The sequence below is a fragment of the Gobius niger genome (assembly GCF_951799975.1).
Source record: "Gobius niger genome assembly, chromosome: 19".
Classification (NCBI taxonomy): Eukaryota; Metazoa; Chordata; class Actinopteri; order Gobiiformes; family Gobiidae; genus Gobius; species Gobius niger.
The window spans coordinates 28,652,060-28,670,287 of NC_136870.1; the positions used below are offsets into that span (position 1 = coordinate 28,652,060).

Genomic DNA, 18,228 nt, shown 5'->3' on the forward strand with positions numbered 1-18,228 from the left:
TGATCCTCACCTGTGGTCATGTGATCCTCACCTGTGGTCATGTGATCCTCACCTGCAGTCATGTGATCCTCACCTATGGTCATGTGATCCTCACCTGCAGTCATGTGATCCTCACCTGCAGTCATGTGATCCTCACCTATGGTCATGTGATCCTCACCTGTGGTCATGTGATCCTCACCTATGGTCATGAGATCCTCACCTATGGTCATGTGATCCTCACCTATGGTCATGTGATCCTCACCTATGGTCATGTGATCCTCACCTATGGTCATGTGATCCTCACCTACGGTCATGTGATCCTCACCTATGGTCATGTGATCCTCACCTGTGGTCATGTGATCCTCACCTACGGTCATGTGATCCTCACCTGTGGTCATGTGATCCTCACCTGTGGTCATGTGATCCTCACCTGTGGTCATGTGATCCTCACCTGTGGTCATGTGATCCTCACCTATGGTCATGTGATCCTCACCTATGGTCATGTGATCCTCACCTGTGGTCATGTGATCCTCACCTACGGTCATGTGATCCTCACCTACGGTCATGTGATCCTCACCTATGGTCATGTGATCCTCACCTATGGTCATGTGATCCTCACCTGTGGTCATGTGATCCTCACCTATGGTCATGTGATCCTCACCTACGGTCATGTGATCCTCACCTATGGTCATGTGATCCTCACCTATGGTCATGTGATCCTCACCTATGGTCATGTGATCCTCACCTACGGTCATGTGATCCTCACCTATGGTCATGTGATCCTCACCTGTGGTCATGTGATCCTCACCTACGGTCATGTGATCCTCACCTACGGTCATGTGATCCTCACCTATGGTCATGTGATCCTCACCTATGGTCATGTGATCCTCACCTATGGTCATGTGATCCTCACCTATGGTCATGTGATCCTCACCTATGGTCATGTGATCCTCACCTACGGTCATGTGATCCTCACCTACGGTCATGTGATCCTCACCTGTGGTCATGTGATCCTCACCTATGGTCATGTGATCCTCACCTACGGTCATGTGATCCTCACCTACGGTCATGTGATCCTCACCTATGGTCATGTGATCCTCACCTATGGTCATGTGATCCTCACCTTTGGTCATGAGATTTGGGTCATGACCGAAAGGACGAGATCGCGAATACAAGCGGCCGGAATGAGTTTCCTTCACAGGGTGTCTGGGGGTGAGGAGCTCAGTTACCCGGGAGGAGCTTGGAGTAGAGTCGCTGCTCCTTCACGTCCAAAGGAGCAGCTGAGGTGGCTCGGGCATCTGTTCCGGATGCCTCCTGGTCGCCTCCCGTGGGAGGTGTTCCAGGCATGTCCTAGTGGGACAAGGCCTCGTGGACCCAGGACACGCTGGTGGGACTAATGGCTCGGTTCCACCTACCCTGCTCTACTTTGCCTGCATTTGAAATGTTTCCACCAGCCCACTTTACACTTAACTGGTACTTTTTTTAGTACCTGCTTGGCCCTGGTACTAACCAGGCCAAGCAGGTACTGTTTACAATGGATACAGTCAAAAGCAAAGCCATATCCATGGATACACCCTGGTAACCATGGATACAGTATCAGATTCTACAGAATAGTGGAAACACAACCAGGCCAAGTAGAGTAGAGAAGGGTAGGGCTGGTGGAAACGAGCCATATGTCTCCGAGCTGGCCTGGTGTGGCCTCGGGGTCAGAACATCTGGAGGAGGTCGGGGTCTGCTAAATAAAAAGACTAAAACATCTTTGAATGAATCTTCCCAAGAGGCCGAAAGCTGAGGTTCAGAAGGATTTCATCGATTGTCAATGATGTCGTCAGATATTTGGTCGTGATGTAGATTTTAGGCCAGATCTCCTGCCCGTGTTTGAGATGTTTCCTAAAGTCGCCCCCCCTGGTGTAAAGTGAAGGCGTGTTTGAGCTCAGGCGTCGCTGCACCTGCTCGTCCTCGTCCTCCTGTCTCTTTAATCGCACTAATCGCTCCTGATTCACTCCAGTCTTTCCCCAAAGCAAAGGACGAGTTCCTCGACAGTGAAGGAAACGATCAAGAGCAAAATCACTGAGTCGTTTAGAGTAAAGGGTCACAGCGGAGGAGGAGGAGGAGGAGGAGGAGGAGGAGGAGGAGGAGGAGGAGGAGGAGGCGGCTTTAAGGCACATGAGAGTTTTTCTGATCATTTAGACACTTTCTGCTTTGTGCACGTTCTTAACCTCTTAACCCCCGCCTGAACCGAGAGGAGCTTTTTCCTCACGTCATCACATTTTTTTTCCATCATTTTTTTGTTGGGGATTACACTCATTTTTGTAACTTTTTTATCATTTTTTGTCACATTTTTGTCTTTTTTTTGGTCAATTTTTATCACATTTTTATCACATTTTTATCACATTTTTATCACATTTTTATCACATTTTTGTCACTTTTTTGTATTTAAAAAAAAAAAAAAAATGTAATTTGTTTTTAAATTTTTTTGTAATTTTTTTTTTTGTTGTAATTTTTTGTAATTTTTTTGTCAAATATTGGTCATTGTTTTCTTACATTTTTGTATTTTTTTTTGTCACATTTTGTCCATTTTTTGTCCATTTTTTGTCACATTTCCATCATTGTTTCCGTCTCAGTTTTGTCGCTATTTTCTCACCTTTTCTCCAGAAGCTTTTGGATTGGGGTAAAGCCAAACTGGAGAAACTGTGCTCGGTTCAGGTGGGAGTTAAGGGGTTAAAGTGCAAAACAAGTCACGACAGAAACTCCTTTAAACACGTGTCCTTTCAAAATAAGATTCAGTTTCATCTCCTTTAATGTGAAAAACCTCTCAGTGCAGAGCCCCCCGCCCCTCCCCCGGACCCCCCCCCTCTCTCCCTCCCTCCTGCGGCCGAACCATGATGTCACGCGGGTCGTTTACGCTCAGCGCGATGTCACTTCCTGTCGTTAAGCGTTTCCTGCTGGTGACAGGAAGTGCAGAGGCCTCGGGGTCAGAGGCGTGAGGTCAGGTCTGGTCCAGGAGGTCAGGTCAGGTCCAGGAGGTCAGGTCTGGTCCAGGAGGTCAGGTCTGGTCCAGGTCTGGTCCAGGAGGTCAGGCTGGTCCAGGAGGTCAGGTCTGGTCCAGGTCTGGTCCAGGAGGTCAGGTCTGGTCCAGGAGGTCAGGTCTGGTCCTGGAGGTCAGGTCTGGTCCAGGAGGTCAGGTCTGGTCCAGGAGGTCAGGGGCCGGCTCTGCACCGAGAGGTTTTTCACATTAAAGGAGATGAAACTGAATCTTATTTTGAAAGGACACGTGTTTAAAGGAGTTTCTGTCGTGACTTGTTTTGCACTTTAACCCCTTAACTCCCGCCTAAACCGAGAGCATTTGTCCAGTTTGGCTTTACCCCAATCCAAAAGCTTCTGGAGAAAAGCTGAGAAAATAGCAACAAAACTGAGACAAAACAATGATGGAAATGTGACAAAAAAGTGACAAAAAATGAATGAAAAATTGACAAAAAATTGACAAAAATTGACAAAAAAATAACAAAAAAAATGACAAAAAAATGACAAAAATGACAAAAAAAATGACAAAAAATGACAAAAAAATGACAAAAAATGACAAAAAAATGACAAAAAATTTACAAAAAAATGACAAAAAAATGACAAAAAATGGACAAAAAAATGACAAAAAATTGACAAAAAAATGACAAAAAAAATGACAAAAAAGTTACATAAATGAGTTGAATCCCCAACAAAAAAATGATGGAAAATAAATGTGATGACGTGAGGAAAAAGCTCCTCTCGGTTCAGGCGGGAGTTAAGAGGTTAAGAACGTGCACAAAGCAGAAAGTGTCTAAATGATCAGATAAACTCTCATGTGCCTTAAAGCTGTGACGCTGTAACCGCTGCAGAAGAAGCAGGAGAGATGAGAGGATTAATGCTGCCCTCTGCTGGACAACTGCATGACTGCACCCTCTGTTATCCCCGCCCCCTCTGCTCCGCGTGGCTGTATCCAGGTGACGGCTCCAACACTCTCTCTCTCCTCTCTCCCCCCGGGCCGCAGACTCTCTCCACGGGCCGCAGACTCTCTCCCCGGGCCGCAGACTCTCTCCTCTCTCCCCCCGGGCCGCAGACTCTCACCTCTCCCCCTGGCCGCAGACTCTCTCCCCGGGCCGCAGACTCTCACCTCTCCCCCTGGCCGCAGACTCTCTCCACGGGCCGCAGACTCTCTCCCCGGGCCGCAGACTCTCTCCACGGGCCGCAGACTCTCTCCACGGGCCGCAGACTCTCTCCCCGGGCCGCAGACTCTCACCTCTCCCCCTGGCCGCAGACTCTCTCCACGGGCCGCAGACTCTCTCCTCTCTCCCCCCGGGCCGCAGACTCTCTCCTCTCTCCCCCCCGGGCCGCAGACTCTCTCCCCCGGGCCGCAGACTCTCTCTCCCCCGGGCCGCAGACTCTCTCCTCTCCCCCCCGGGCCGCAGACTCTCTCCCCGGGCCGCAGACTCTCCCCCCGGGCCGCAGACTCTCTCCTCTCTCCCCGCGGGCCGCACACTCTCCCCGGGCCGCAGACTCCCCTCCCCGGGCCGCAGACTCTCCCCCGGGCCGCAGACTCTCCCCCCGGGCCGCAGACTCTCTCCTCTCCCCCCCCCGGGCCGCAGTCGGACCTCCATGCCGCCCGGGGCCCATGTCGGACCGGTTCCTCCGCGCGGCTCGGGCCGGGCTCCTGGAGGTGCTGCAGGAGGCCGGGAGGGATCAGCTGAACTCCGCGGATGAGGACGGCATGACCCCGGCTCTGTGGGCCGCCTCTCACGGCCACACGGCGGCGCTCAAGCTCATCGTGGCGCGAGGGTCAGACTTTATACTCAAACTTTACACTTTAGTCTGTACTTTTGTACTCTTTCAGTATAAAACGTGCTTTTACTTTGAAATCAATAATAACTTTCATCTGTACACCATTAGTTATGATTATGTTCAGTATAGAAGACTCATGAAAACAAATGTGAGGCTTTTATTTTGAAAATGTCACACATTTAAGGCTTTTATTTAGAAAATATCACAAATTTAAGGTTTTTATTTTGAAAACATCACAATTTTAAGGCTTTTATTTAGAAAATATCACAAATTTAAGGCTATTATTTTGAAAACATCACAAATTTAAGGCTTTTATTTTGAAAATATCACACATTTAAGGCTTTTATTTTGAAAATATCACACATTCAAGGCTTTTATTTCGAAAACATCACAAATTTAAGGCTTTTATATTGAAAATATCACACATTTAAGGCTTTTATTTTGAAAACGTCACAAATTTAAGGCTTTTATTTTGAAAACATCACAAATTTAAGGCTTTTATTTTGAAAATATCACACATTCAAGGCTTTTATTTCGAAAACATCACAAATTTAAGGCTTTTATATTGAAAATATCACACATTTAAGGCTTTTATTTTGAAAACGTCACAAATTTAAGGCTTTTATTTTGAAAACATCACAAATTTAAGGCTTTTATATTGAAAATATCACACATTTAAGGCTTTTATTTTGAAAACGTCACAAATTTAAGGCTTTTATTTTGAAAACATCACAAATTTAAGGCTTTTATTTCGAAAACATCTCAAATTTAAGGCTTTTATTTTGAAAACATCACAAATTTAAGGCTTTTATTTTGAAAACATCACAAATTTAAGGCTTTTATTTAGAAAATATCACAAATTTAAGGCTTTTATTTTGAAAATGTCACAAATTTAAGGCTTTTATTTTGAAAACGTCACAAATTTAAAGGTTTTATTTTGAAAACGTCACAAATTTAAGGCTTTTATTTTGAAAACATCACAAATTTAAGGCTTTTATTTTGAAAACGTCACAAATTTAAGGCTTTTATTTTGAAAATATCACAAATTTAAGGCTTTTATTTTGAAAACGTCACAAATTTAAGGCTTTTATTTTGAAAACGTCACAAATTTAAGGCTTTTATTTTGAAAACATCACAAATTTAAGGCTTTTATTTTGAAAACACCACAAATTCAAGGCTTTTATTTCGAAAACATCACAAATTTAAGGCTTTTATTTTGAAAACGTCACAAATTTAAGGCTTTTATTTTGAAAACGTCACAAATTTAAGGCTTTTATTTTGAAAACATCACAAATTTAAGGCTTTTATTTTGAAAACGTCACAAATTTAAGGCTTTTATTTTGAAAACGTCACAAATTTAAGGCTTTTATTTTGAAAACATCACAAATTTAAGGCTTTTATTTTGAAAACGTCACAAATTTAAGGCTTTTATTTTGAAAATATCACAAATTTAAGGCTTTTATTCTGAAAATATCACAAATTTAAGGCTTTTATATTGAAAACACCACAAATTTAAGGCTTTTATTTAGAAAATATCGCAAATGTAAGGCTTTTATTTAGAAAATATCGCAAATGTAAGTCTTTTATTTTGAAAACATCACAAATTTAAGGCTTTTATTTTGAAAACATCACAAATTTAAGGCTTTTATTTTGAAAATATCGCAAATAAGGCTTTTATTTTGAAAACATCACAAATTAAAGACTTTTATTTTGAAATCACAAATTTAAGCCTTTTATTTTGAAAACACCACAAATTTAAGGCTTTTATTTTGAAAACATCACAAATTTAAGGCTTTTATTTTGAAAATATCGCAAATAAGGCTTTTATTTTGAAAACATCACAAATTAAAGACTTTTATTTTGAAAACACCACAAATTTAAGCCTTTTATTTTGAAAACATCACAAATTTAAGGCTTTTATTTCAAAAATATCGCAAATTTAAGGCTTTTATTTTGAAAATGTCACACATTTAAGGCTTTTATTTTGAAAATATCACAAATTTAAGGCTTTTAGTTAGAAAACATCACACATTTAAGGCTTTTATTTTGAAAATATCACAAATTTAAGGCTTTTATTTTGAAAATATCACACATTTAAGGCTTTTATTTTGAAACCGTTGCAGATTCATTTCCTTTTGCCGACGTAACCCTGCTCGTATCCCTCTCTGCTCCCCCTAGTGGCGACCCGGATAAGAGCGACCTGTGGGGGAACTCTCCGCTGCACCTGGCGGCGGCTCATGGCCACGCCCACTGCCTGTCGTTCCTCGTGGCGTTCGGCGCTAACATCTGGAGCCTGGACAACGACCTGCGCACGGCGCTGGACGCGGCGGCCGAGGGCGGGCGCGTGGACTGCGTTCGCTTCCTGGACGCGGCGGCGGCGAAGCAGATCACGCTGAACCCGAAGGTGGCGTCCAGACTGAAGCAGCGCGCCTTCAGGGCGGCCGAGCGCAGGATCGGAGACCACGCCCGCGAGCGCCGCCGGAGGAGGCGCAGGATGGAGCGCCGCTTCATGAAGGAGGCGGCCATGATGGAAAAGATGGACGCCGCGAGTCTGAGCAGCTACAGCTCCGGCAGCAGCAGAAACAACGTCAGCTTTTCACAGGTCAGAGAGAGAAACACCAGCCCGAACCCTTTTACGAAGTTTATTCTTTTACGATGTTTATTACGATGTTTATTCTCTTCTTTACGATGTTTATTCTCTTCTTTACGATGTTTATTCACTTCCTTTACGATGTTTATTCTCTTACGATGTTTACGATGTTTATTCTCTTACGATGTTTACGATGTTTATTCTCTTACGATGTTTATTCTCTTCCTTTACGATGTTTACGATGTTTATTCTCTTACGATGTTTATTACGATGTTTATTCTCTTCTTTACGATGTTTATTCTCTTCTTTTACGATGTTTATTCTCTTCTTTACGATGTTTATTCTCTTACGATGTTTACGATGTTTATTCTCTTCTTTTACGATGTTTATTCTCTTCTTTTACGATGTTTATTACGATGTTTATTCTCTTCTTTACGATGTTTATTCTCTTCTTTACGATGTTTACGATGTTTATTCTCTTCTTTACGATGTTTATTCTCTTCTTTTACAATGTTTATTCTCTTCTTTTACGATGTTTACGATGTTTATTCTCTTCCTTTACGATGTTTATTCTCTTCTTTACGATGTTTATTCTCTTCTTTACGATGTTTATTCTCTTCTTTACGATGTTTATTCTCTTCCTTTACGATGTTTATTCTCTTCTTTACGATGTTTATTCTCTTCCTTTACGATGTTTACGATGTTTATTCTCTTCTTTACGATGTTTATTCTCTTCTTTTACGATGTTTATTCTCTTCTTTACGATGTTTATTCTCTTACGATGTTTACGATGTTTATTCTCTTCTTTTACGATGTTTATTCTCTTCTTTTACGATGTTTATTACGATGTTTATTCTCTTCTTTACGATGTTTACGATGTTTATTCTCTTCTTTACGATGTTTATTCTCTTCTTTACGATGTTTATTCTCTTCTTTACGATGTTTATTCTCTTCTTTTACGATGTTTACGATGTTTATTCTCTTCTTTACGATGTTTATTCTCTTCTTTTACGATGTTTATTCTCTTCCTTTACGATGTTTACGATGTTTATTCTCTTCTTTTACGATGTTTATTCTCTTCCTTTACGATGTTTACGATGTTTATTCTCTTCTTTGTCACTTTGAGCCTGAGATTAATCCAGGAAGTGACATTTTGAAAAAGTTTGGAAAGTTTTGGAAAGTTAACTCCAACATGGTGGCGTTTCCTGGCCATCACAAATTTAAGGCATTAATTAGCAATAATCAATTTGAGGCTTTTATTTTGAAAATATCACAAATGTGAGTCTTTTATTTTGAAAATATCACAAACTTAAGGCTTTTATTTTGAAAATATCACACATTTAAGGCTTTTATTTTGAAAATATCCCAAATTTAAGGCTTTTATTTTGAAAATATCACAAATGTGAGGCTTTTATTTTGAAAATATCACAAATGTAAGTTTTATTTTGAAAATATCACAAATGTAAGTTTTATTTTGAAAATATCACAAATTTAAGGCTTTTATTTTGAAAATATCACAAATGTAAGTTTTATTTTGAAAATATCACACATTTAAGGCTTTTATTTTGAAAATATCCCAAATTTAAGGCTTTTATTTTGAAAATTTCCCAAATTTAAGGCTTTTATTTTGAAAATATCCCAAATTTGAGGCTTATATTTTGAAAATATCCCAAATTTAAGGCTTTTATTTTGAAAATATCACACATTTAAGGCTTTTATTTTGAAAATATCCCAAATTTGAGGCTTTTATTTTGAAAACATCACAAATTTGAGGCTTTTATTTTGAAAGCACCATAACTCTTTTATTTTGAAAGCGTTGCACATGAAGAGTTTGTCGCTCCCTGGACACAGAAGCACTCACACAGATCTACCTCCTCACAGACTTACTGGGATTTGAAGTGAATAAAGAGGAGAGTGTTTGACCTGCAGTTCTCCTCCCGTCCTCCAGGCGGCGCTGCAGAGGAAGCTGGATAAACGGCGCCCTCATGGCGGTGCGTTCAGGGTCTCGGAGGACGGTCGGAGGAGCGTGCGCCCGCTGTCCGGCCTCACGCTCGGGCACGACGTGCTGTTCCTCAGACCCGACAGGAGGCGGGGCCACGCGGCGGCCGGCGAGGACGCGGTCTCCGTGGCGACCAGCGGCAGCGGCGTCTCCGGGGCGACGAGCGACCCGGGCCTGTGGGAGGGGTCAGAGGTCAGCGCGGACTCGGGCAGAGACTCGCTCTTCAACCGGCCCGGGCTCGGCACCGCGGTGTTCAGGAGGAGCTACGGGCCGCGGCACGGGGACCACGGGGACCACGGGGACCACGGGGACCGGAGGGGAGTCAGGGACCGAAGGGGGCCCCCCAGACACGCCCCCCACGCCCAGCCCAAAGGTGAGGCTTCCTCCATGTGGTCTCGTGGTCACGGTAAATCATCTTTAACCGTAACTATGGTAACATCCTTTTTCCTGCTGAGGTTCCGCTAACTTTACTTCCAGTTGCGGTCCCGGGGGCGGTCCAGGGGGCGGTTTACGATGTTTATTCTCTTCTTTACGATGTTTATTCTCTTCTTTACGATGTTTATTCTCTTCTTTACGATGTTTATTCTCTTCTTTACGATGTTTATTCTCTTCTTTACGATGTTTATTCTCTTCTTTTACGATGTTTATTCTCTTCTTTACGATGTTTATTCTCTTCTTTTACGATGTTTATTCTCTTCTTTACGATGTTTATTCTCTTCTTTTACGATGTTTACGATGTTTATTCTTTTCTTTTACGATGTTTATTCTCTTCTTTACGATGTTTATTCTCTTCTTTACGATGTTTATTCTCTTCTTTACGATGTTTATTCTCTTACGATATTTATTCTCTTCTTTTACGATGTTTATTCTCTTCCTTTACGATGTTTATTCTCTTTTACGATGTTTATTCTTTTCTTTTACGATGTTTATTCTCTTCTTTACGATGTTTATTCTCTTCTTTACGATGTTTACGATGTTTATTCTCTTCTTTACGATGTTTATTCTCTTCTTTTACGATGTTTATTCTCCTTTTACGATGTTTATTCTCTTCTTTTACGATGTTTATTCTCTTCTTTACGATGTTTATTCTCTTCTTTTACGATGTTTATTCTCCTTTTACGATGTTTATTCTCCTTTTACGATGTTTATTCTCTTCTTTTACGATGTTTATTCTCTTCTTTTACGATGTTTATTCTCCTTTTACGATGTTTATTCTCTCCTTTTACGATGTTTATTCTCTTCTTTTACGATGTTTATTCTCCTTTTACGATGTTTATTCTCTTCTTTTACGATGTTTATTCTCTTCTTTTACGATGTTTATTCTCCTTTTACGATGTTTATTCTTTTCTTTTACGATGTTTATTCTCTTCTTTACGATGTTTATGCTCTTCTTTACGATGTTTACGATGTTTATTCTCTTCTTTTACGATGTTTATTCTCTTCTTTTACGATGTTTATTCTCTTCTTTTACGATGTTTATTCTCCTTTTACGATGTTTATTCTCTTCTTTTACGATGTTTATTCTCTTCTTTTACGATGTTTATTCTCCTTTTACGATGTTTATTCTCTTCTTTTACGATGTTTATTCTCCTTTTACGATGTTTATTCTCCTTTTACGATGTTTATTCTCTTCTTTTACGATGTTTATTCTCTTCTAAATCATCTTTAACTGTAACTCTGGTAACATCCTTTTTCCTGCTGAGGTTCCGCTAACTTTACTTCCAGTTGTGGTCCTGGGGGCGGTCCAGGGGGCGGTCCCGGGGGCGGTCCCGGGGGCGCGGCGGTCCTCCAGCCCGGACTGGGACTCGGGCTCGGAGTCTGTGGAGGGAAACTGGGAGCAGGACCAGGCGCAGTTCCTCTCGTCGCCACTAGAGGTCTTCATGGCGTCGCTGGGACTCGAGGATCTGACCCCGGTGTTCGGCGGCGAGGACCTGGAGGTACCGCCCCCTCGCCCTGACCACACGACTGACCACACGACTGACCCAGGACTGACCCAAGACTGACCCAGGACTGACCCGGGACTGACCCAGGACTGACCCACAGGACTGACCCAGGACTGACCCGGGACTGACCCAGGACTGACCCAGGACTGACCCAGGACTGACCCGGGACTGACCCAGGACTGACCCAGGACTGACCCAGGACTGACCCCCAGGACTGACCCAGGACTGACCCAGGACTGACCCCCAGGACTGACCCAGGACTGACCCCCAGGACTGACCCAGGACTGACCCCCAGGACTGACCCCCAGGACTGACCCCCAGGACTGACCCAGGACTGACCCCCAGGACTGACCCAGGACTGACCCAGGACTGACCCCCAGGACTGACCCCCAGGACTGACCCAGGACTGACCCAGGACTGACCCAGGACTGACCCTCAGGACTGACCCAGGACTGACCCCCAGGACTGACCCCCAGGACTGACCCCCAGGACTGACCCAGGACTGACCCCCAGGACTGACCCCCAGGACTGACCCAGGACTGACCCAGGACTGACCCCCAGGACTGACCCAGGACTGACCCAGGACTGACCCCCAGGACTGACCCCCAGGACTGACCCAGGACTGACCCAGGACTGACCCAGGACTGACCCAGGACTGACCCAGGACTGACCCAGGACTGACCCCCAGGACTGACCCAGGACTGACCCCCAGGACTGACCCAGGACTGACCCAGGACTGACCACAGGACTGACCCCCAGGACTGACCCAGGACTGACCCACAGGACTGACCCAGGACTGACCCAGGACTGACCCCCAGGACTGACCCAGGACTGACCCAGGACTGACCCTCAGGACTGACCCAGGACTGACCACAGGACTGACCCAGGACTGACCCAGGACAGACCCAGGACTGACCCAGGACTGACCCACAGGACTGACCCAGGACTGACCCCCAGGACTGACCCTCAGGACTGACCCAGGACTGACCCAGGACTGACCCGGGACTGACCCAGGACTGACCCACAGGACTGACCCAGGACTGACCCGGGACTGACCCAGGACTGACCCAGGACTGACCCAGGACTGACCCGGGACTGACCCAGGACTGACCCAGGACTGACCCAGGACTGACCCCCAGGACTGACCCAGGACTGACCCAGGACTGACCCCCAGGACTGACCCAGGACTGACCCCCAGGACTGACCCCCAGGACTGACCCCCAGGACTGACCCCCAGGACTGACCCCCAGGACTGACCCAGGACTGACCCCCAGGACTGACCCAGGACTGACCCAGGACTGACCCCCAGGACTGACCCCCAGGACTGACCCAGGACTGACCCAGGACTGACCCAGGACTGACCCTCAGGACTGACCCAGGACTGACCCCCAGGACTGACCCCCAGGACTGACCCCCAGGACTGACCCAGGACTGACCCCCAGGACTGACCCCCAGGACTGACCCAGGACTGACCCAGGACTGACCCCCAGGACTGACCCAGGACTGACCCAGGACTGACCCCCAGGACTGACCCCCAGGACTGACCCAGGACTGACCCAGGACTGACCCAGGACTGACCCAGGACTGACCCAGGACTGACCCCCAGGACTGACCCCCAGGACTGACCCAGGACTGACCCAGGACTGACCCAGGACTGACCCCCAGGACTGACCCAGGACTGACCCCCAGGACTGACCCAGGACTGACCCAGGACTGACCACAGGACTGACCCCCAGGACTGACCCAGGACTGACCCACAGGACTGACCCAGGACTGACCCAGGACTGACCCCCAGGACTGACCCAGGACTGACCCAGGACTGACCCTCAGGACTGACCCAGGACTGACCACAGGACTGACCCAGGACTGACCCAGGACAGACCCAAGACTGACCCAGGACTGACCCCCAGGACTGACCCTCAGGACTGACCCAGGACTGACCACAGGACTGACCCAGGACTGACCCAAGACAGACCCAGGACTGACCACAGGACTGACCCAGGACTGACCACAGGACTGACCCAGGACTGACCCAGGACTGACCCAGGACTGACCCAGGACTGACCCAAGACTGACCCAGGACTGACTCAGGACTGACTCAGGACTGACCCCCAGGACTGACCCAGGACTGACCCAGGACTGACCCAGGACTGACCCAGGACTGACCCGGGACTGACCCAGGACAGACCCAGGACTGACCCAGGACTGACCCAAGACTGACCCAGGACTGACCCAGGACTGACCCAGGACTGACCCAGGACAGACCCAGGACTGACCCAGGACTGACCCAGGACTGACCCAGGACTGACCCCCAGGACTGACCCAGGACTGACCCAGGACTGACCCCCAGGACTGACCCCCAGGACTGACCCAGGACAGACCCAGGACTGACCCAGGACTGACCCTCAGGACTGACCCGGGACTGACCCGGGACTGACCCGGGACTGACCCAGGACTGACCCAGGACTGACCACAGGACTGACCCAGGACTGACCCAGGACTGACCCAGGACTGACCACACGACTGACCCCGGACTGACCCAGGACTGACCCAGGACTGACCCAGGACTGACCCAGGACTGACCCAGGACTGACCACAGGACTGACACAGGACTGACCCAGGACTGACACAGGACTGACCCAGGACTGACACAGGACTGACCACAGGACTGACACAGGACTGACCACAGGACTGACCCAGGACTGACCACAGGACTGACACAGGACTGACCCAGGACTGACACAGGACTGACCACAGGACTGACCCAGGACTGACCCTGGACTGACACAGGACTGACCACAGGACTGACACAGGACTGACCACAGGACTGACCCAGGACTGACACAGGACTGACCCAGGACTGACACAGGACTGACCCCAGGACTGACACAGGACTGACCACAGGACTGACCCAGGACTGACCCAGGACTGACACAGGACTGACCCAGGACTGACACAGGACTGACCCAGGACTGACACAGGACTGACCCAGGACTGACCCAGGACTGACACAGGACTGACCCAGGACTGACACAGGACTGACCCAGGACTGACCACAGGACTGACCCAGAACTGACCCAGGACTGACCCCCAGGACTGACCCAGGACTGACCCAGGACTGACCCAGGACTGACCCCAGGACTGACCCAGGACTGACCCCAGGACTGACCCAGGACAGACCCAGGACTGACCCAGGACTGACCCCCAGGACTGACCCCCAGGACTGACCCAGGACTGACCCAGGACTGACCCAGGACTGACCCAGGACTGACCCAGGACTGACCCAAGACTGACCCTCTCTCCGCAGGCGCTGATGCTGCTCACGGACGAGGCCCTGGGCCGAGCTCCGATCCCTCTGGGGCCCAGGAAGAGGCTCATGGACGCCCTCGACAGGAGACTGGAGGCACTGCAGCTGAGCGCCGGCCCCATGGAGGACACGGCGCTCTGAGAATGACCTCTGACCTCAGGAGGACACGGCGCTCTGAGAATGACCTCTGACCTCAGGAGGACACGGCGCTCTGAGAATGACCTCTGACCTCAGGAGGACACGGCGCTCTGAGAATGACCTCTGACCTCAGGAGGACACGGCGCTCTGAGTAAGCATGACCTCTGACCTCAGGAGGACACGGCGCTCTGAGAATGACCTCTGACCTCAGGAGGACACGGCGCTCTGAGAATGACCTCTGACCTCAGGAGGACACGGCGCTCTGAGAATGACCTCTGACCTCAGGAGGACACGGCGCTCTGAGAGTGACCTCTGACCTCAGGAGGACACGGCGCTCTGAGTAAGCATGACCTCTGACCTCAGGAGGACACGGCGCTCTGAGAATGACCTCTGACCTCAGGAGGACACGGCGCTCTGAGAATGACCTCTGACCTCAGGAGGACACGACGCTCTGAGAATGACCTCTGACCTCATGAGGACACGGCGCTCTGAGAATGACCTCTGACCTCAGGAGGACACGGCGCTCTGAGAATGACCTCTGACCTCAGGAGGACACGGCGCTCTGAGAATGACCTCTGACCTCAGGAGGACACGACGCTCTGAGAATGACCTCTGACCTCAGGAGGACACGGCGCTCTGAGAATGACCTCTGACCTCAGGAGGACACGGCGCTCTGAGAGTGACCTCTGACCTCAGGAGGACACGGCGCTCTGAGAATGACCTCTGACCTCAGGAGGACACGGCGCTCTGAGAATGACCTCTGACCTCAGGAGGACACGGCGCTCTGAGAATGACCTCTGACCTCAGGAGGACACGACGCTCTGAGAATGACCTCTGACCTCATGAGGACACGGCGCTCTGAGAATGACCTCTGACCTCAGGAGGACACGGCGCTCTGAGAATGACCTCTGACCTCAGGAGGACACGGCGCTCTGAGAATGACCTCTGACCTCAGGAGGACACGGCGCTCTGAGAGTGACCTCTGACCTCAGGAGGACACGGCGCTCTGAGTAAGCATGACCTCTGACCTCATCTGTGGCTAGGCTAGGTTAGCCCTGTTAGCTTAGCTTGCTACAGTCGCCGACAGCTCATTGTTGATGAAATAACCCTCACAGTCCTCAGTGTGTCATAAAGGCTGTTATTAGCATGGGTCAGAACCATGAGGCCGTCCTTCTGTGGACCCCCCACCTGCAGGGGGCGCCAGAGGGGCTGGAGCAGCTCCAACAGCCGCCCCCACGACCCAGAGATGGAAAAGTGGAAGAAAATCATGGATGGATGACTATGATTAGTCTGGATTACCCTGTAATGGATGATTACAGAGTAATCTGTAAAAACTCTGATGGCGGCCATTTTAGGGATAGGTTTGCCTGAGTCCTCCTAGGAACGCCCCCACCTCCTGGAGACGCCTCCGAGCTTTGGTCACCAGCCGAGTAACCAACCACTGCTCCTCAGCAGAACCCCCTCCCCACTGATGCCACAGACAGCGTGTGGAGGGGGCGTGTCTAAAGGCTCAGAGGTTCTTAAAGAGACAGAGGCCTATTTCAAGACATTCACTACAGCCATTTTGAGAGAGACATTTTATACAAGGCAGTTATTCTAATTTACTGCATTTACAGACCAACAGAAGGTTTGTCATCATTGTAGTGGGATATAGACTGGTGCTGTGGGACTGACAAAAGCAGAACACCCCCTCTTTAAAGCAGAACACCCCCTCTTTAAAGCAGAACACCCCCTCTTTAAAGCAGAACACCCCCTCTTTAAAGCAGAACACCCCCTCTTTAAAGGAGGGGTGATCTAAAGATAAACTCAGATGCTAAACTGATCATTGTTACACGGGTCAATCAAAACAACTGGACTGACTTTAAAGAAAGAGCTGACCTTTTGCTCCCCATCAGACCGCCTCCTGAGTGACCACGCCCACCTGTGACCACGCCCACCTGTGACCACGCCCACCTGTGACCACGCCCACCTGTGACCACGCCCACCAGATACACGCACAGTGGGGTGGACGGGGAAGAGGATTAAATGATACAAAAGGAAATAAATGATGGCGTCAAAAACAAAAACCCTGTGAAGCAAAATCTCATTATTTGATCTGTATGTTTACTCTTGTACATGTTTTGGTCGTTTGTACATTTGGGGCAGAACTGTTGCATTGATTTCTTGTGATAAAGTAAAGTGCAAATATATTTACATAATTATCAGTGTCGGTTTAATATCCATCATCGTTCATCACCAGCTGCCCCGATATTAAATCATCAAACTCCATTTCAGAGAGATTCTGCATCAGTGACAGAGCCGTGGGGAGATGTTTTAGTGAGGGGGCGCTGAGGGACAAAATGTACCCCCAAAATACTTTGTCTGTGCGTAAATCCTATTGATTAACCTCTTAACTCCCGCCTGAACCGAGAGCATTTTCTCCAGTTCAGCTTTACCCAAATCCTGTAGGCCAGTGTAACGCCTCATTTGAAAGATCTACAAAACTAAACTGATCTTTTTCCTCACGTCAGATTTATTTTCATCACTTTTTTTGTCGGGCAGTCGTCTCATTTTTGTCAACTTTTCGTGACTTTTTTTGTCACTTTTTCGTCCTTTTTTTTCCTAAATTTTTTGTCAAATTCTTGTTACTTTTTTGTCACTTTTTCGTCCATTTTTTCTCACTTTTTTGGCAAATTTTTGTCCATTTTTGTAATTTTTTTGTCACTTTTTCGTCCATTTTTTCACGTTTTTTTGTTTAGTTTAGTTTAGTTTATTTCAGTCAGTATCTTCACACAGACACGATTAACTACAACACATGAAAACACAGAAACAACGACTGAAAAGAGTCTTTGGCTGAAGTGAAACTGATCTAAAGCCAAACCTTATTGCAGCTAAATAGTAACTTAGAGAATACAGCAGTTTGACCGTCTGCAAGACGAGGACAAAATGATTATGTTTCTGTATCAATTAGTTACAAAATGAATTCGCACAAGTCGCACATCAATAATGTACTGTAAAGACAGAATATACTGAACACAGGAGAGTTTATATGTGAGTTAGTGCCTCATAACTGCTCATTACATTAGATTTGACTTTTTTTTTGAAAGCGTTTAAGGATGAATTTTGGTCAAATTCTTATCACTTTTTCGTCCTTTTTTCCCCCGCAATTTTTCATCAAATTTTTCTCACTTTTTTGTAAATTTTGTGTCACTTTTCTCACATTTTTATCCTTGTTTTCGTCTCAGTTTTGTTGCTATTTTCACACCTTTTCCCAGAAGCTTTTGGATTGGGGTAAAGCCAAACTGGAGAAAATGTGCTCGGTTCAGGCGGGAGTTAAGGGGTTGATATTGCCTGCAGTTCACAAAGTATCTACCAGGGGGAGCTGCAGCGCCCTCAGCACCCTGGGTTCCCACGGCCTTGATCATCTTCATAGAACCGTGGCTACATTCGGTAACTGCCTGGAGAAAGTGCAGAGACTCAG

General features: G+C 47.1%; 1 protein-coding gene across 1 annotated transcript; it reads left to right on the forward strand.

Moving 5' to 3' along the window:
- Positions 1-4,555: 4,555 nt before the first annotated feature.
- LOC306978282 (pre-mRNA splicing regulator USH1G-like) lies at positions 4,556-9,845 on the forward strand (the record flags this gene model as incomplete). The annotated part of the gene is made up of 3 exons (XM_079576805.1): positions 4,556-4,788; positions 6,970-7,393; positions 9,330-9,845. Exons 1-3 carry the CDS (start codon positions 4,625-4,627, stop codon positions 9,843-9,845), a joined length of 1,104 nt encoding a protein of 367 aa, XP_079432931.1. The 5' UTR covers positions 4,556-4,624.
- Positions 9,846-18,228: the final 8,383 nt, after the last annotated feature.